Here is a 20,717-nt window from a genome sequence, read left to right on the forward strand (position 1 = left end):
GGCGGGCGGAGGGCTCCAGGCACCCACTTGACGGCCGGCGGCGCCCGTGGCCCTCAGCATGTTCCGCGAGGCGAGGGTTGTCCTCCCGCCCGTGGGCTGAGGCGGCGGCGGCCACACCGGCGAGATGCACCTGCGGGGCGCAGCTTAGAGGACGCGGCGGGCGGGAAGTTCCGGCCGCCCGCGGGAGGGCGTTCTTCGCGGGGCCGCTGCCTCCCGCGGCCGCCGCGGGCCCGAACCGGAGCGGCGGGGTGGGCGCCGCGACATGGCGGCCCGGAGCGCCCCGAGTTGCCACCTGCGGCTCGAGTGGGTGTACGGCTACCGGGGCCATCAGTGCCGCAACAACCTCTACTACACGGCGGCCAAGGAGATCGTGTACTTCGTGGCGGGGGTCGGCGTGGTGTACAGCCCGCGGGAGCACCGGCAGAAGTTCTACCGGGGCCACAGCGACGACATCATCAGGTACGGGCGGGGGGCTGCCGCCGCCGCGCTGCAGCGCGCGCTCGAGTTTGCACCTGTCGGTGCTGCTGCGGGCGACGTCCCTGGGAGTAGGACCTGCAGCTGTCGGGTCCCGAGCCCACCCAATAGGTGCTCTGCTTTCCCCCTCTTCCTATCTAGGGACCTTCTCGACCCTGTAAGGTCAGGTCCGCAGGTTCTCACGGGAGTTCGGTTTGATGGCTTTGCAACATACACCCATCTAAATTATGAAAACTGCGAAAAGGTTATTTTGTTAGCACTTTTCTGTTTTTTAAAAAGTCCCCGAGAGATTTTTTATTAAACGAATTCTTCAAAGAGCCAGGGGAAACATCCTTAATAGAGAACTCAGCAGAGCACCGCTAGCTGTCCGCTGGTCATGGGGTGTGCCCCGCGGTGGCACGCTGGAAGGCATTCACCTCTTGGCCATAATTATTAGTTCAGGTTTCACTGCCTGCAATTATGAGCAGATAGGAAAGAAACCCAGCCAACCTCAGGCATTTCATTGGAGGTTAAAATTTGCGTACCCAAAGGCGGCTTTGGGTAGGTCTCATAAGCAAATAATTCCACTGGTTTCCAGTTCTCTTGGTTCATCTTCATTAAGGTACTTCTCAATAAACTTACTTTCCTTTTTAGTTTATTTAAGTCACAGGTGTTGGATGTGTATATATAGTTTTTATTCTTTCTTAAACAGTATCTTAAAGTTTGCCCCAGTGCTTGTTTACATTTCTTTAGTAAGCAGTATATTTTAAACGGAATTTTCTATTAATATCTCAGTAGAACTTTTGTGGTAAAGTTAGGAGCTTCAGCAATTACCCTGGGCTATTGATTATTGCCTCAAGCACAATTCTTGTCCTTTATGGAGAATTATATATTAAAAAAGATTTTGAGAATGTGTATGTGTTGGTTCTCTGTTTTTTTCTTTATTGTTTTTTGTTTGTTTTGGGGGGATAGTGGGGATTGAACTCAGGGCCACTGGACCACTGAGCCACATCCCCAGCCCTATTTTGTATTTTATTTAGAGAGAGGATCTCACTGAGTTGCTTAGTGCCTTGCTTTTGCTGAGGCTTGCTTTGAACTCCTGATCCTCCTGCCTCAGCCTCCCCAGCCATGCTTCTGGGTTTTTAACAGAGATTCTGTGTTTGAGTTTGGAGCTTAATTTTATTCCTTTATGTATGTTTCACAGGATTTAAATCCACTATCTTGGTTTGATGTCTTGTAGGCAATAAGTTGTGGTACTTAAATTGCTTAAGTTGTTCTGTTTCGTATCTCTGTATATCTGTAATGTCTAGGAGGGAAAAGGAGTACTAGAACAAACCAAAGGTAGGACAAGATGGAGTAAAACTAAAATCAAAAATTGAAATTGTAGAATAGGGACTAAAGAGTGTTTTTTAAAAATAATTTTTAAAAAGACATCAAAGTGAAAATTTTCCAGATTGTACCTAATGTATTGCTGTGGAAAGGACAAGGCATTTCATTTTCCTCAAATTAGTATTTTTTTCTCTTCTTTTTTTTTTTTTTTTTTGTAGTAGTAGTGATTAGGGTTACAAAACTAGTATAACAGTCCAAATTAACTCATAGTAATTATTTATGTAGTTATTCACCCCCAGAGGAGAGTTTACTCCAGCCCCCCCCCCCCCCCCCCCCCCCCCCCCCCGCATCTTTTCAAGTCTCTCCTCTTCTTTTCCATGTATTCTGCCACCTAGAGCACCAGGCATCCTAGCTTTACTTAGATCAAGCAGTCTAGACTAAAGTCCTCCTCCAGATATTGTCAGTTAGGTTGAATTCAGTAAGTGTTGCTGGTGTGAAGGATATTGAGGTCTTTGTAGTGCACATGAATTTTTACTCCTTGTTGATTATGAGAGAAGTATGATACTAAAGCCTTCCCAAACTAGATATGATTTATTTGTTGGGGTAAATTATGTCTCATTTATTCTTCCAGCAGTAATTAGAGGCTTTACTATATATCACACTACTTGAATTTTTAGAACTGGTCAATAAACTGTAAGGAAGGTAATGCCTTTGCCATCTTATGGAATAGTTGCACAGTATTTATATCTCAAAATATTTCAAAATGACAAACATACTATAATTTTGCATAATTAAATACATGCTTGATTTATGCAAATGATACATAATTAAATAATTTATAGCAATTAAGTTTTCTGAAAAGTTGCAATGAAGTAGGAAAATCTGAGTCATATAGCATATTGAAATTGGTGGCACAAATTTAATATAGTACTGGGAATATAATTTAGAAATCAGTCAAAGGGATCAGAAAATTTCATAGTAGTTATGGAGATCGCTTTTGTTTGTGAAATAGAACAAACCTATTAAAGGTGTCTTGTGAAATAGATCAGGCAAATATTAAAACTTGAATTTTTTTCAATTCAGTGTTTGACTTATAAGAAACTATTCCAGTAATTTTCAATTATATAACAGCAGAAGATGTAGCATTCACAAATGTGATGCTTTGTGGAAAAACAATGTTACTGTAATATAAGCATTAGTGAAATACTATTTTCGTCATTGGCTTTGTTTCCATGTTTGCTTAAAACTTACTTAAAACTTATTGGTCAAATATGACTTAATTTGGGTCTAAGTTTATTCCAAAATGAGCAGGTCATTGTCCTTAGAATTTGAAAATGTTAAGTGCTGTATTGGTTGTAAAGATTGAATCATGTGGGCTGGGGATGTGGCTCAAGCGGTAGCGTGCTGGCCTGGCATGCGTGCGGCCCGGGTTTGATCCTCAGCACCACATACAAACAAAGATGTTGTGTCCTCCGAAAACTAAAAAATAAGTATTAAAAAAAAAAGATTGAATCATGACACTATTTCATTTGTTTAGTGATTCTCCTATAATCTTCCTGTCATCTAGGATTGCCAGTGATGGTGCCATCTCATCTGACTTCTCATCATTTTTTCTGCATTACTTGTAATTGTCTTCTGTTTGCCACATCTCTGTATATACTATACTTCTGCAGTCACTTATCCTTTACTAGTATTTATTCCAGTAACTGGTTTATATATGGAAATGGACATCAGCATATCAGAAATAATACAGGACTTTCTGAGTTATTTTTCTATATATTCAAATTATATTGGTATAATTCTCTAGTTATGGTGTGTTCACAATGTGTTTAAGACTGTTATAAAATATAATAGACTAGTACTAGTTTTATCATAAAGATACACATCAGTAGCCTGGACTGTATACTTTTGTCAGTTGTCTTACCAGAGGATGTGATAGCTTTTAAAATTTATTTTCCTAGTTACTGCCTAATCACCATTTTTTTTGTAAGTTTGTTCTTATTGTAGCGGGTATTATCAAAAGTTTTTAGATAATTTATATCAGTGAAGACCATTGATGTTAACTTGCCTCTGGTTTCCTTATAGGGATGACCAGGACTCATTACTTTCATATTTTGTAGAAATAGATTTTGGAGTGCATTTTTTGTTATTGTTAAAACATGGTGAATGTATTTCACAGAATGATTGGGAGTATAAATGGCAGTGCATCTGAAATACTTTGAAAAGTATATCATACTATATGGTTGCAGGTTAGAATAATAATTATAATTCACTGTTTTTAGGTATAGCTCTTTTTTTTAGACAAAATGGTTGGTGTTGTAACTCTTTAATTGTGGTACATGGTATTCTTAAGAATTAAAACTGATCAAACCTCACTGTAATCTATTAACAATATTTTGTAACAGCTCAGTATTTATGGCATAGGGATCTTCATTCATTCAACAAAAGTCTACTTGAAAACGCAATTCAGAATAGATATTAATGTGATCAATATTTTTTTGTGTTTATGTGGGTCCAGTAGCAACTTTTTAAGATCTGGCAGGAATCACTGCAAACTTTCTTGTAGTCTATGTTTGTTATTTCTCAAACCTGGCTGATCATTAGAATAATTGGAAGCGAGCCAGGCTTGGTGGAACACACCTGTAATCCCAGTGGCTCGGGAGTCAGACAGGAGGATCTTGAGTTCAAAGCCAGCCTCAGCAAAACTAAGGCTGAGCAACTCAGTGAGACCCTGTCTCTAAATAAAATACAAAATAGGACTGGGGATGTGGCTCAGTGGTCGAGTGCCCCTGGGCTCAATCCTCAGTACCCACCCCTGAAAAAAAAAAAAGGATAATTGGAAGAGCTTTTCACAAATTTCCAGCTTTTCTTTCAGATGCACTCTCAGAACTCTCTAGGGTGGAAGCTGGAAATCTGCTCTTTAAAAAGTGCCTCAGATGCTTTTGGTAAGGAAACACACTGCCATCCTGTATTCTTAACATAAGCAGTTGAGAAATGAACATAAATTCTCCCCTCAAATCTGATACCAGCATTTTATTAAGCATTGAATAATCTATAGTAGTAATTCAGAAATAATTAAACTGTATACAGATTTAATAAAATGCCCTATGTTTAAGTAAATAGAATTAGGTGAATTAGCTTTACAGCTTTGTAATGATTCTGTTTAGTAAGACTTCCTTTTATGTGTCTGGATATCAAAATATTTATGCTTATTTACTTTTAAAATGCTGCATAATTTAAGGTATAAAATTAAGGCAAAAAAGTAGAAAATATCTAGCTGAGTGCAGTGGCACACATCTATAATCCTGGTGGCTTGGGAGGCTGAGGGAGGAGGATTCCAATTTCAAAGTCAGTCTCAGCAATTTAATGAATCTTTAAGCAACTTAGAGCTTGTCTTACAATAAAAAATAAAAGGGCTGGTGATGTAGTTCAGTGGTTGAGTGCCCCTGGGTTCAATCCCTGGTACCAAAAAAAAAAAAAAAAAGAATAATCTAGAATAAGAATCAAGATTGTCATAAATATGTATTGACTATATTTTTATTGTTTAATTAGGAAGAAAGCCAATTTTTTAGATTTGCATTTTAATTATTTTATTGCTTAATAATTCTTACATGAAATATGCCAATAATTAATAAGATAGAAGATCTTGGATATGTATTATGGAAAACATATGGAATGAGCTTTTAGAAGCTATTAAAAACTTACTGTTATTTAAAGGTTTCTCATTCATCAAAGAAATATTTTTGCGCATCTTCTTTGTGCAAAGGTCCCTGACATAATCTCAGAGTTTAGAAATTCAATGAAGTACATTATCAATTAGAATAATATATGTGCTAGGGATAACACTGGCATACTTATGTTATGGTATGTACATGGGGACATAACAGTTCTCAATTTGTTTTTTAGAGAATGAAGAATTTATATAAGGAAATGGATAGAAATAGTCATCAGAAGAAATGAATGAAGGTATAGAATTCTGGGAAAAAGTAACATTGTATGTAGTAGTCTTTGAATCCAGAATCTTTGAAAGAGTTGTTTGTACTATCTTTTAGTTACTTTTATCCTTGGCTGTATTCTGTTTCACTGTCATAGTTCTTGTCAAGATCACAAATGACCTCTATATTGCCATATCCAGTGCCCAGTTATCAGTTCTCATCTTTGATTTTTTTATTAATCTGACACAGTTGGTCACTCTCTTCTTAAAATACTTTCTTTTTAATTTAAAATTTTAACTGATACATAAAAACACAAAAATTGTACATATTTAAGTGGTACCATGCAATGTTTTCATACATATATACATTATTTAATATTTAAATAAGGATAAACATGTAAACATTCATCATTTCTTTATGGTAAAAACATTCAAAATCCTTTCTTCTAGATTTATGAAACATACAGTACATTGTCATTATGTATAATCACCCCACTGTGCAATCCATACAAGAACTTCTTGCTCTCGTCTAGCTATCACTTAATACCCACTGATAAACCTTTTTCTGTCCTCCCTCCCCTCTATTTTCTCTATCCTCTGGTAACCACTATTCTACTCTCAAATTCTATGAATTCAACTTTTTTTATATTCCATAGATGAGATCACATGATATTTGCATTTTCTGTGCCCAACTTATTTTGCTTAATAATTAAATAGTTAAGATGCAATTATCATCTCCAGTTCTATTCATGCTGTACTTTTGTGTTTTAAATGTTTTCGGATTTTGTGGGTTTTTTTTTTTTTGGCTAAATAGTATTCCATTTTGTATATGTACCACATTTTTTAAATTCATCTTTAAGTTTTTCATGAAAGATATTTATATCATTTCCATGTCTTGGCTATTATGAATAGTACTGCAGTAAACCCAAGAGTCTCTTGGACAAGTTGATTTCATTTTGTTCATATCCTTCGGATATGAAATCAACCAGTAGTAGGGTTACTGAATATATGGCACTAAAACACTCATAAGTGGCATCTGTAATATCTCTATTTTTTTTTTTTTTTACTTTCTTATTCTTACAGCAAGTAGTTATTGAGTATTACTCTCTAGGGTTTGTACTTAGCACTAGAGCAAACTTCTACACCTTCAGAGAGTTTATATTTACTTGGAGGACATATATGGAATTAACCAGGTAAATTTTATACATGTGTGTGTATGTACATATTTATTTACCTATGTAAAGTTTTTCCTAAGAGCCAAGGAGAGAAAAAGCAGGAAAGTGAGATAAAAGGCTATTGAGAAGAGTTCAAACAGTCTGGCAAGAGAGGTCTCTCTGCACAGCTGAGACTTCGAGGTGAGGAAGTACCTAGTTACTGTGTGTAACTAGGAGGGAATGACACATTAGGCAAAAGGACTATCAAGTGCAAAAGCTCTGACTAAAAGGCCTAGTATATTTGAGGATCAGTAAGTATGCCTGGAGTAGAGTGAACTTGGGGGTCAATAGTAAAGAATGAGGTTTGATGAGGTTATGGTGGTGGGGGCCGATTGTGAAGACTGTTTAGAGGATTTTTGGCCTTCCCACCTGAGACTGGAAATTATTTGAAAAATTAATTGAAATTGATGATACAATTTGACTTATAATTTATAACAAAGTTATTCTGGTTCCTATATTGAAACCAGACTGATGGGTGGAGGGGCAGGATGGAAGCAGGGAAACATCTAAATCCAGTCAAGAGATTTGGTGGTAACAGTGAAAGTAATGAGAAAGGACAAATTCTGGATGTATTTTGAAGACAGAGGCAGTATGGTTTACTAATGGATCAGATGCAAATTATGAGAGAAAAGAAAGGTCAATGGTGATCCCAGAATTTTTGGTAAGAATGACTGGAAGAATGGAGTTACCAGTTACTGAAGTAGGAATAATTGGCAAGAGTAAATTTTCTGTTTTGGGAGGAGGGAAAATCAGAAGCTCTATTTAAGAAGTGTTCAGTTTGTGGTACCTAATAGACATTGAAGTAGGGCTGAAAATTAGGCAGATGAACATACATGTCTATAATTGAAGAAAGCAATCTGGGCTGGCTTAGTGTCAGTTTTGGTGTTAACAGCATGTATATATCATTTAAAGCAGTGAACCTGGATGAGGTCACTAAAGGAGCAAGTATTATGAGAAAGGATCTAAAAAAAAATTGATTCCTTTGTTACTCCAACATTTAAATGTAGAGTTGAAGAACTTAAAAAAAAAAAAATGTGTCCTGAGAAAAATAAGAAAAAACAGAGGGTGGCGGGGATCGGGACATGGAAGGCAAGTGAAATGTATTTCAAAGGAGTGATCAACTGCATAAGGTAAGATGTGGACCACTTCATCTTAGTGGAAGTATAGCTGTTTTGCGATTATAATCACAAGACTCCCCAGGAGTCTGTTATTTCCTGACAGGAAAATGGGGGAGAAAAAAGAACTCAAAATGAGTCATTATTAATACATAGAACTAGCATTTTTAAGATTTATTTCTGCAACTCCAACTTCAGTTGGTTATTAAAAAAAAAATGGCATATGACTGGCAGCCCTAGATTCTTGCTACTCAAAAGTGTCATCTTCAGACTAACAGTATTAGCATCACCTGGAAACTCATCAGAAGTACAGATTCTCAGGTTTTACCCATACATACCAAATCAGAAACTCTAGGTGTGGATCAAGCAATTGGTTTTAATCACCTCCAGGTGATGTTGATATAGTCTGAAGTTTGAGAACCATTGCTCTAAATTCTTGATCCCCAAACCGGGCTACATACTAGAATCACTTGGACAGTTAAAAACAAACAAAATAAAACCACCTTTCATTCCTAGAAATTCTGATTTAATTTGTTTATGATGGGGCCCAGTTGTAGTTTCTTTGTTGTTGTTTCCTTCAGTTTTTAAATTTTAAGCTTCCCAGATGATTCAAATATGTAGCTAAGGCTGCAAACTACATAGTAGTAATCCATGTTTAAGAAATTAATCTGAAAAACGGGGCGTACCCAATTCATTCACTTTGTCTTATGCAATGTGGCTAATTTACCAATTACCAGGACTCTCTTCAATACCTTAGTCTTATTGTCTAAGCCCCTCTATCCCATGCTGACATCTGTTTAGAGACTTATTACTAAAAAAGAAATTCTTAGTACGGTTTTCTGTTGATGGCTCTACTCAGTATCATCAGGGCTAAAAACATCAAAAGATACACTACCTCACCAGTCCAGACAAAAGCTCATTTTCTGGGGACCTGGAAGATATGTATATGATTGTTTGTATCTGGAATAGTATCAGATGAGGTCTTTTGTAACCCAGTGCCTCAGGTGTGATGGTTTCAACAGCCTCATGAAGTAGATGCAGTTGGTTTGGCTAAATGGTTTGGGTTATAAAAATCCTGAGGTTTTACATTAATAAATTTTTCTCTTGGAGCCAGAATCTCTAATCATAAATAGACCAAACATCTGATATATTAACATTTGATGGGACACATAAATACCCATGAGAAGGACAGATCATCCCCACTCTATGAAATTCTCAAGTGGAGTTTATGACTGGAGAGTTGAAATAGCACCTTGGGGTTGGAGGCTGAAAAATATGTACTTAGCATATGTTTTGAGGCCCTGGTTTCAATCCCTGGCATAAAAAATGAGAGAAAAAGATAAAATAACAATCTAGGGTTATGTGCATTAAGGGAAAGATGCTGGAATATTTTATTTTGTAGGGCTGTGACTACATGTTGCCATTAATCAAGCATGAAGCAACTGACTGCTCGCCTTTAAGTCTAGCAAGTATTCTCCACTGTGTCTTCAATAGGAATTAATATTCTGACAAAGGGTTATTCCTAGCCAGTGTAAACAAGTTGCCTTGGCTACGCTGGACTCTATTCTGATTATAGGATGGCATATGGCATTGTCATATTGGCTAAAGACAGCAAGAGCTGGAATAAATGTCTTAATTATGGATCCTATCTACAGTATCATACTCTATTGGCCAATATAAATTAAAGGTGGATTATATTTTTTTTCTTTAAGAGAGAGTGTGAGCAGGGGGGGGGAGAGAGAGAGAGAGAATTTTAATATTTATTTTTTATTTTTTTTTGGTGGACACAACATCTTTGTTTGGATGTGGTGCTGAGGATCGAACCCAGGCCGCACGCATGCCAGGCGAGCGCGCTACCCCTTGAGCCACATCCGCAGCCCTGGATTATGTTATTAAAAGACTGAGTAAAATATAGTGCCCACTCTACAACAGTTGATATGCACACACACCTGAAGTAGTAAGCATTGGTAGAAAACGCTAAATATTTGTTTTGTGTTGGTTGATTGCTACAATGAGAGGATAGGTATAGAACTGAAAGTGGACATTGTACACTAATATCTAGATATTTGGAGAGTTATCAGCAGGTGTTTCATGATAAAATGAAATTCTTAATTTTTTTCCCTTGGGGCAGGCAACACATATTATGTTGGATTACTAAGTAAGAGATGGTGATTATAGAAGATGTTAACTGAGATTTCACTCCAAAGGTTACCTTGTTCTTTGCAACCATGGGGAGAATACCTGATTTTAGTTTAATCCAATGTGTGCGTAATATAGGGATAAAACAGAGATAGTTTGGATGTGAGGTGAGAATTCTGGATTGTTTCATTGCCAAAATATGGGTGATGTGAACCTCTGGATGAGGCCTGAGAAGGATGCTGTCATAGCCATGTGTATTGCAAATATGGAATGTGTGGAAGAACAGTGAATGTCTAACTGACATGAAAGACCCAGAAATAAACTGGTGGTAAGAGAAGTGTACAACTTAGTCTTGTTTCTCACACCAGTTAGAAAAACCATTTCACAATTGCTATCAGTTTCCATGTCAAGGAAATCCTTCTGCTTTCCCTGTTCCTGGGAATCATATATCTACTTAACTTCTCACCCAAAGAAGACATCATTCCCTACCCCAAATCACACCAGTTAGAAAAACCATTTCACAATTGCTATCAGTTTCCATGTCAAGGAAATCCTTCTGCTTTCCCTGTTCCTGGGAATCATATATCTACTTAACTTCTCACCCAAAGAAGACATCATTCCCTACCCCAAATCCATTAGAATCTCTATCACTTGAAGAGAATTTACTTTCTTGGTCAGAATATATAATACTAAGATGCAACTAACAGCCTCTATTGTGGAAGGTTGTATTACATAATTCATTTCAATATGTGGGTGACTGGTGAGGCCATTTGCCATAGGCAGTTCAGTTTTTGCTGTTTTTACTCAGTATAAATAATGATGTAACCAGGTTTGACTGTTTTAGTGCCCATATCTTTATAAGAAGTAAGGTCATTAGGGAGCAGGCATATTCCCAACCAAAAGTGGAAAGTGAAAAGCCATTCTAAGTCTTGCAGCATAGTTGATAACTAACTACCAAGTTGAAAGATTGGTCATCATTACTTGGTTGCAGTATGATTTTACTAATTGTTAGTTAACTTTGGATAGTGTACTTAACATATAGAAACCACACATGGTGGCAGAAATTTTTTGTGGAACCTGGCATGCATTGAAAAAGGCAGTTTTTAGAGCCATATAAAGAGACTAGAAATTTGAGATCTATATAATAGGGATTATGAGAGGCTTGCTAGGTTCTTTACTAGAGGGTTGTTATTATTTAAATTATTAATATGTAATTTATTATAGAAAATTGAAAGTCATTAAAAATAAGAAAGAAGTTTACCAAAAATCATGAAATCTAGGGAGATTTCTGTTGTGTTTTAGATTATTCCCTTTTAAGCATTTTTTGTTACGTGTATTCATAAATAGTTGAGGTCACAATATGTATAAAATTTTGAATTCTGTGCTTTTTACTTAACATTATAACAGAACCTTTCCTCAGTATTGTGAAAATCCCCATACATGTTTTGTTTTTTAAATTCTCTCAGCAGTACTGAGAGTTGAACTGAAGGCCCTCCATGTGTGAGGCAACCCATACTTATTTTTAATGACTATATGAGAGTCTGTCCTGTGGGTGTACCATACTTATGGAACCATTTCTTAGATGTTTGGAATTAAGGTAGTTTTCAAATTTTTGATGCTATAAAAGATGATACCATGAAAATAATTGCACATAAGGATAATTTTGATTAAATACATACCATATGCCAGTTATTGTTGTAGGTCCTCAGGTTTTAATATCAACAAAAAATAGCAACATTTCTGTCCTTTTGGAGTATAAATTCTAGTGGCAAAGTAAGACAGTAAATTTATAATAATAGTATTAGGTAGCTGATAAATAGGGTAATGAATAGAATATGTTTAGATGACTAGGGGGAGTTAGGGAAGGCTTCTCTGAGCTAGATATATTTGACCTACAGCATTAATGAGGCAGAGATTTGGAAGATCATTCTAGGCAAAGAGTGTAATAAGCTTGGCCTTTTTAAGGGACAGAAAGGCCAGTGTGACTAGAGTGTAGTGAACCAAGAGAAAAATGATAGAAGTCTTTAATAGAGCCTTGTAAATGTCTTCCTAGACACTTTGGATCATATCCTAGATCAATAGAAAGCTATAGGAGAGTTTTTAACCAGGTAAATTAGAAGGTCAAATTTATATTGCTCTCAAAATTTACTCTGGTTATGTTGAGAAAACTCTAAAGGAGAGCAATAATGGAAGAAAGATGGGTGATCAAAGGTTACCAAAGGAGTCCTGATGTAAAATGAATGCTGGTTCAGATTAGGATTGTGGCAGAGATGAGGGTGTTGGACTGCATGTAATGGGGGGGGGGGGAAGAAGTGGCAAGTTCTTCTAGATTCTTTATCTGAGCAATTGAGTAGATGGTGATACCATTTACTAAGGTGAGTAGGAGCAAATTGGGAGTGTAAAGAGAAAATCAAATGCCCTTTTGAACTTAATAAATTTGAGTGCTACATTCATTGCTCTGGGTTAGAGATTAGATTTGGAGGTTATCACTGTGTGTATGCATTGAAAACCATGGTATTTGATGAACTCACTTGGGAAAGAAAGGGAAGATAGCCAAGACACTGATAGTCAAAGGTTTGGTATAAGAAGCAGGACCTATGAAAGGAGACAAGAGGGGCTGATAGATTAGAATCAGGAAAGCCTAGACAGGAAAGTATTCCAAAAAAGAAAGAGTAGTGGTCAGTTGTGTGAATACTTCTGAAAAAGTGGATGAAAATAAAGATATACAACTTAACCATTAGATTTGGCAAGATTGTATGTGACCTTGAAAGAACCCAGTGAAAGAGAAGGAACAAGTCTATTTGGAATATGTTGAGGCAATAAAGGGAGTGAAAAAAAAAAAGGACAACTTTTTTTTCAGATGTTTTGCCACAAATGCAAAGCAGAGAAATGGGGTATTATAGGTGAGTTGTGAAGGGAGTTATTTTTAAAAGTAGGTATATCTGAATGCTACTAGGAATGACTCAGTAATGAAGAAGCAATAATTCCAGAAGAGTTAATTATAAGACTAAAGTACTTGAAAGTAAGAATAATGGGACAAGTTCAAGGAATTTCTTTCATTTTACAAGAGGGAAGCCAGAATTAGCCAGTACAGTTGTAGTTAGGTTAGTGGTAAGTATGAAGTATCTCCTTTGATAAGTACAAGACAGGCTTATCAGCTGCAAGGCAGAGGTCGATTTTAGAGCTGTAGTCAAGAAGGGACTTGAAGGTTGACAGAAGAATGCTAAGTGTTTAATAGAATTGTCTAATGCAGTAAAATGCTCATTTGAAATGTATGAGATAAATTTAGAGAGACATTGATTAACATAATTGTATATAAGAAGGAAAATCTATGAAGATGACTACAGCCCCTTTTGTGTTTCATATATTATTTATAGTTATGATAGATTTAGAAATTAAATGCTTGAAATAACAATATATATTGCAGCATTTGATGACATTGCTGACACCTAATCAAGTTTCCATAACTCAGCCATATTAATAGAAAAAAAAACTTAAAAAAGAATCTAAGCTTGGTGTAGTGGCCCATGCCTATAATATAAACAACTCAGGAGGCTGATGTAAGAGGATCACAAATTCAAGGCCAGCCTTGGCAATTTAGTTAGGCTCTAAGCAATGTAGTGAGATCCTATCTCAAAATAAAAAAGACTGGGGATGTAGCTCAGTGGTAAAGTACCCTCATTTCAATCCCCAGCATCCCTTCCCACATACAAAAAAATCTGTTTATTTTTCTGTATACTTCATATGATGATGCCCACAATATGGATGGCTAATCTTAAATGTTTTAAAATAGGAATATGCTTTCAAATAGTTATTTCTATCATCCCTTTCCCAAATTAATTCATATGTGTTGTTGCATTCCTCTATATGTTCAGCAGTATACCAATATAACGTAACTATAAGTTGACTTTAAAGATATGTGTAAAGCACTCATGCTTTCATTCTCTTAAAGAAAATTGGAGCTATTAGAAGAGAACTTTCAGGTTCCACCTAGTCTTCAATCATACATCCTGCTTCTATTTCAGTCCCTTTACTTGTGCATTAGATCCCATGCCTATTTCAGAAATTCTTGCCTGCTGAGAGCCATAGCCAAGTAGGAATGATGCATGGCATTTTGCTTTGAAAGGTGACCCTGCTCAGGGATTAGGGTGGATCCTGCTGGATTAGGGTGGCTCCAGTTTAGGGTGGCTCCTGCTGGGAATAGGGCGTATCCTGCTGCCTCAGGCGCCTGCTCTTGGAGTTCCCATGGAGTTCTCCTGGGTTCTGAGAGTATTGGTACGCAGAGCCCGGTGGAGGGAGTGTATTTTTCCCAGAACGTGCGTGTAGAGTACAAGTGAGAGTTCGGGAATAAAGAGTTGCTGTTGGAATGTACAAGTTTTTGTGGTGGCTCGGTTATTTTGTGCTCAGCCAGACTGCGACACTTGCCCTCACCTACCTCAATATTTTTGCTTAGTGCTGGATGAGTCTTGTGAACATATAAAGTATGCTCAAAAGATGGTCTTTTCAAAAAATACAGTTAGCTCGGCATGATGGACCATGCCTTGGGAGGCTGAGGTAGAGGATCCAGACTTTAGTGAGATCTGCAGCAATTTAGCAAGACCTGGGGATGCAGCTCAGTGGTAAAGCCCCTTAAATTCAATCCCCAGAACCAAAAAAAAAAAAAAAAAGAAAGAAAGAAAGAAAAGAAAAGCTAAAAACCACTAAGTATCCATTATGGAGAAAAAATAAGCCCCAACTTATGCTTCACCAATATAAAATATAATTGAGGCAGCTGGGGTATGGTTCAGTAGTATAGCACTTTCCTCCCCCCATGTGAGGTACTGGGTTGGATCCTCAGCACCATGTAAAAGTAAATAAACAAAATAAAGATACCGTGGCCATGTGGACCCCCCAAAATATATATTTTTTAAAAAATGTAATTGATATTGAGTCGTATATCTTAAATGTGAGAGCTAAAATTAAAATTTCTAGGAAAAAAATGTATGGGAAATAGGACACACAAAATCATGAATTATAAAATTTAAATTATACGTTGAACTTAATTAAAGTAATTTTCAGACTTCAGTAACTGAAAATAGTATCAGATATGTATAGTTAGTCTCTTAAAATCTCTTCCCCTTAAACTACAAAACTGCTTCATGATTATGAACTTTCTATGCAAACCAAAGCCTAAGCATTACTTAGAGAACACCAAACTAAAAAAAAGAAAAACTGAAAGAGGAAAAGAAACAAATTCCAACTGAAGTTTTATAAGCTCTCTTCTCTCTCCTCTGCTCAGTTCATAAAGAGTTACCTAAATAATTGAAAAGTTGACTGGATACTATAAGAATAAAGATGAAAAATAACTGTACAGAATGCTATAATCTAGTTAGTAAAATTATTTCTTGTTAGAGCTAGCCATTCTGAAATATCTGGACATACTAAAATAAGTACATAGGTTATATACTGTGAGAACTTAGTTTCTTACTATTAGAGGCAAAAGTTATAAATAAGATAGAAGTTTTAGATGAACTCTGTAGTTTTGGATTAGAATCTAAAGGCATTTATATGAATCATTTTTAAATGTATAGAGAAAATAAGTACTTTGTTTAGTATGCATATATGTGTTTCCTTGCTTTGATTGCTAAGGCAGCCTAGAAGTACTAACATTCCAGTAACAATGATCATATCTCATTGCCAGATCTTGTTCAATAAACCCAGTTCTCTAACAAAAGGAATCAGGTCTTCCTTTAGAATTTATTTATTATGGGCTATCTAAAAAATACTGGAATGTTTTATGTGCAAGAAAGTGAGTGCTCAAAAAAAATAAGGTGGTGGCTAATTGAAAGAATATGAAAATCAATCTCAGGGATTTCCTGAAAGCCAAAAATGGAATACTTTGAGCCACAAAGTAAATAATGGATAGTATAAAATTTTAGCCCATAGAATAAAACCAGAGTCCAAAACAAAAGACTGGGGTAAACCTGGCTTTTTAGATGTATTTGTAAATGAAGTTTTATTGGGAATCATGAGTTTTTGTTTCATCAGTACTTTGCAACCTCATTTTCTTTATTGCTTCCCTAAGGAGAAATAAAGTACTTATGTATTTTTTCCTATATGCCTTCACCCACAATGAAATTTTAATACCACACATATACAGTCTATTAATTAACATACTGCATGAATATCTGTGCTTTATACAATAAAAGAGTAAGACCACCATGCATATAAGAACCAGTTTTCACCCCTTTGGAGAAGATGTTGTTCCTAATGAGAATGTATGGTTTACATATTTTTTATAGCCAATTTGACTATAACAACCCAGTTGAATAGTTGTAACAGAAATTATGTAGTCCTCAAAGCATAAAATATTTACTATCCACTCTACCCAGAAAAAGTTGGTGATTTTAAAAATCAATAAGTTGAAGCTGATAGATCTATAAACACACATTGGATTTAATAAATATATAAATAAATAAATGGGAGAGAAAAATCAGTTCTTCCATATAGTAGAATTCCAAATAATTACTCTAGAAGAAATGACAGAAATAAGAGGATCACGTGAATGCTGTAGTAAGTGTTTAGGCCAAGATTTATCAATAGATGCTAAAGTTAGTTTGTAAAAGTTTGAGGGAAAGCACAATTTGCCATCTCAATGTACCTTCTCTAAGGTACTACAAAGAGAACTTTGTAGAAATTTTACAGTAGCAGCCACAAGTTTAAGAGATCATGTATTAAACAACATCAGTAATATTACAGATTAACATATGGAACTACATATTAAGCACTAGGAAGGACAAACAAAATTTTTGTGGGATCTTTCCAAAATTGTATACCCTTGTTCTAATCAGAGAAAATAGATAATGAGTCCATAGTTAAGAGATTTTATAAAATAACTCTTCAGAAATGTCAAGGTCATGGAAGACAAGAATAGTCTAAGGAACTGTTACAGACTGGAAGATGCTAAGAAGAAATATCAGCTAAATGTAGCATGGGATCCTGGATAGGATCTTGGAACAGAAAAAAGACATTAGTAGAAAAATTAGTTAATTTTGGATAATAGTTTAGTGAATATTATTATACTAATGTTAATTTTTCTCTTCCTGATAATTGCATTGTGATTATGTGAAATGTTGATATTAGGAAAGTGAGATGGAGACGTAAGAAAATAGTAACTGGATTTGGTAGCCTGTGCTTGTAGTTCCAGTTGCTTGGAAGGCTGAGGCAGGAGGATCCTTGAGCCTGCAAGTTGGAAGTCAGCATAGGCAAGAGAGAGACCCTCCCTCAAAATTAACAAACAAACAAACACACAACTAAATAATGAAAGAAAGGAGAACTTTGTACAATTTGTAACATTTTTATAAAATTAGTTCAAAATAAAACACCTCTTTGAGAAATTAAATTATTTTATTCCATCAAAGTTACCATTAAGAAAATGAAAAGATAATCCACAAACTGGGAGACACAGATGTGAAACATGTATTTGAGAAAATAATTATATTAAGGACAGTTCAAGAATTCTTTTTTTAAAACTTTTTTTTGTAGTTGCAGATGGATAGAATGCCTTTATTTTATTTGTTTTCATGCGGTGCTAAACATCAAACCCAGTGCCTCACACATGCTAAGCAAGCAGTCTGCCTCTGAGCTACAGTCCCAGTCCTCAAGAATTCTTGTGGTGACAAACAACCAATTTAAAAATAGGCAAAATGCTTTTTGCCTAGTCGTAGACCCAGTTATGGGAAATGCCCAATAGTGTTTAGAGGCTAACATATTGCATGTTTAGCCACAGTACAATGAAAAGGGGCTCTTAGGAGCTGGGGAGGATGAGTAAAAATGAGAGAGGTCATAGAATTCAAGAAGAGGATCTCACAGGCAATATTTGATGTCCCTGACTCACTCTTAATGCTGCATGGGCATGGAAATAGTTGATCAAAGGCTTTGAGAATGGAACTGAATCATCCAGGTTTCAGATTTGCCCCTGTGGTATACATGTAGTAGTACATGTAGTAGTACAGCAAAGTATTTAAACACCGAACTAAACATGGGAGCTATGGTAGGAAAGTTGGAACATATGCCCTGAACAGGATTACTTTCCTGCCAAAATAAATAAAAATATTAACATTCTCTAGAAGATTTTAATAGGACCCAAGTTCATAAAATGTTATTCAGAATTCCCAAGATGTAATTCAAAATTAACATTCAAAGAATTAGGAAAATATTAACTTAGGAAAGATGATAGTCATCCTTCCCAAGATGACCTAAATGTTGAGTTATCAAAGAATTTAAAGCAGTAGTTACTGTATGCCACAAATAAAGGGGAATGCTTTTAAAACAAATGGAACACCAGAAGTCCTCATTCAGCAAGGAAATAGAAGCTTTATAAAAATGAATTTTTTAGTACTGAAAAATACAATATTGAAAATAAACATTCTCTAGTGGACTCAGTGTGGGAGACAGTGTGGGAGACAGTGGCAGTAGCCACATTGGGCCCAAAGATACCCACTAATCCCTTTCCCTGTTGCATTAAGCAGGGCAAGAGTGGCTTTGCAATATAATTAATAATGGGCCTTAAGATAGCAAGAATATCTTGAATTATCCACATGGGCCCAGCATTTGTTTAGCTGGAGAAGACATGCTGCAGAGGTCAGATTTGGAGCCTGACACTCAATGTGCCATTGCTGGTTTAAAGATGGAAGTGGAAATGTGAGGAGGAATACACATGCCCTCAAGGAAGTAAGAGGTTCTCAATTGATAGCCAGTAGAGGAAGGAAGTCTTCTGTCCTTCAACCACAAGGAACTAAATTCAGTTAACATTCTGAATTAACTTGGAAGCTGGTTCATCTGCAGACACTTCAGAAAGGAATGCAGCTATGTTGACTACTTGATTTCGGCCTTGTGAGGCTGTAAGCTGAGGAGCCCACTGAGCCACACTATAACCAGATTTCTGCTTTACAGAACTGTGAGATAATATATTTGTGTTGTTTTAAGATACAAAATTTGAGGTAATTTTTCACATCAAGCATAGCAAACCAATACAGTTGGGAGAATGTTTTTATCCTCCCTACATACTAATAAATTAGATTTATTGTTTCTTGGATACTGGCAGACATGAAACTTCAGGATCAGAGATAAGGACTTTATTATTCATGACATAACAAACAGCATGAGCCAATAACTCTAGAATGCACATTGTTTTTAAGTGCCATTGGAACATTTACAACGTGTCATATACTGTAAAACAAACTTCAACAAATTTAAAAGAATGAAAATCATAGAGTGTGTACTCTGTCCATAATGGAATTGCAGTGAAAATCTTTTTGTCAGGGAAAAGTGCTAGAGATTGAACCCAGGGCTTTATGCATGCTAGGCAGTCATTGCTGTACCACTGAGCTACATCCCAGCCCCCAAAAGAAAGTCAATAACACAAGACAGAAGGGAAGTCAGAAAATGTTTTCAAATGGAAGAAAAATGAAAACACAACATTTCAAAATTTGTGAAATTCAGCTAAAGAAGTGTTTTAAAGGATTTTTTATTGTTAAATGTATATATTTGAAGAAAAGAAAGATCTCAGGTCAATAATTTAAGATTTTACTCTAAGAAATCAGAAAATTAAGAGCAAATAACCTGAGAGGAAACAAAAAAGGAGGTAATAAAAGTGAATGGAAATTAAGGCAAACAGCAAAGCAACAGAGAAAAATCAAACCAAAAGCTAATTCTTTGAAAAGATTGATTAAATTAATCAATTTGTAGTTACACTGACCAAAGAAGACAAAAGTTACAAATATTTAAAATATCACTGTTGATCCAAAGATATTTAAAGAGTATTAAATACCATAAACAACTCTATACACATACATTTCATAACATAGATGAAGTAGAATATTCCCTTGAAAGATATAAACTATCAAACTCAACAAAAAGATAACACAAAGGAGTTCTGTATCTGTTAGTTCCTGGTCTAAATTGTTTCACTAGTGATTCTTTCAAACATTAAAATAATAATAATACCAATTTCAGTCCTGAATTACTCTAATATAAAATCTGAGCAAAGACATTAAAAGAAAAGGAAACTTATATAACATTGTTCCTTATTAATATAGATATGAAAATTCTCAATAAGTTAATAAGCTCTAGAAGTCTTCTGGAATGATATTTACCAAATTATATATGTATTTTTGTCTAGTTTTGGTAACAGGATAATATTGGTTTCATAAAAATAATTTTTCAGTGTTCCCTCCCTTTTTATTTCATGGAATAATTTGAGGAAGATTGGCATTTGTTGTTGTTCTTCTTTTTTATTTTTTGGTATTGAGAATTGATGAGGTACATCCCCATTTTATTTAGAAACAAGGTCTTGCTGAATTGCTAAGTGCCTTGGTAATCTGCTGAGGCTGGCTTTGTATTCAGGATCCTCCTGCCTCAGCCTCCCAAGTTGGCATTAGTTCTTCAAAGGTCTGGTAGAATTCAGCAGAGGATCTGTCTGGTCTTGAGCTTTTTTTTGTTGGAAACTTTTAAAAAATATTTATTTTTTAGCTTTAGGTGGACACAATATCT

General features: G+C 35.9%; 1 protein-coding gene across 4 annotated transcripts in view; it reads left to right on the forward strand.

The window, feature by feature from the left end:
• Nucleotides 1–262: 262 nt before the first annotated feature.
• The window catches only part of Eml5 (EMAP like 5), a 185,097-nt gene continuing 164,642 nt past the window's right edge, over nucleotides 263–20,717 (forward strand). For all 4 annotated transcript variants that reach the window (XM_076849768.1, XM_076849767.1, XM_076849765.1 and 1 more), the window contains exon 1: nucleotides 263–459. In XM_076849768.1, the coding sequence (XP_076705883.1) occupies nucleotides 263–459 (197 nt within the window). The remainder of the gene's footprint in view (nucleotides 460–20,717) is intronic.

Source organism: Callospermophilus lateralis, chromosome 3 (assembly GCF_048772815.1).
Source record: "Callospermophilus lateralis isolate mCalLat2 chromosome 3, mCalLat2.hap1, whole genome shotgun sequence".
In the NCBI taxonomy this organism is placed as follows: Eukaryota; Metazoa; Chordata; class Mammalia; order Rodentia; family Sciuridae; genus Callospermophilus; species Callospermophilus lateralis.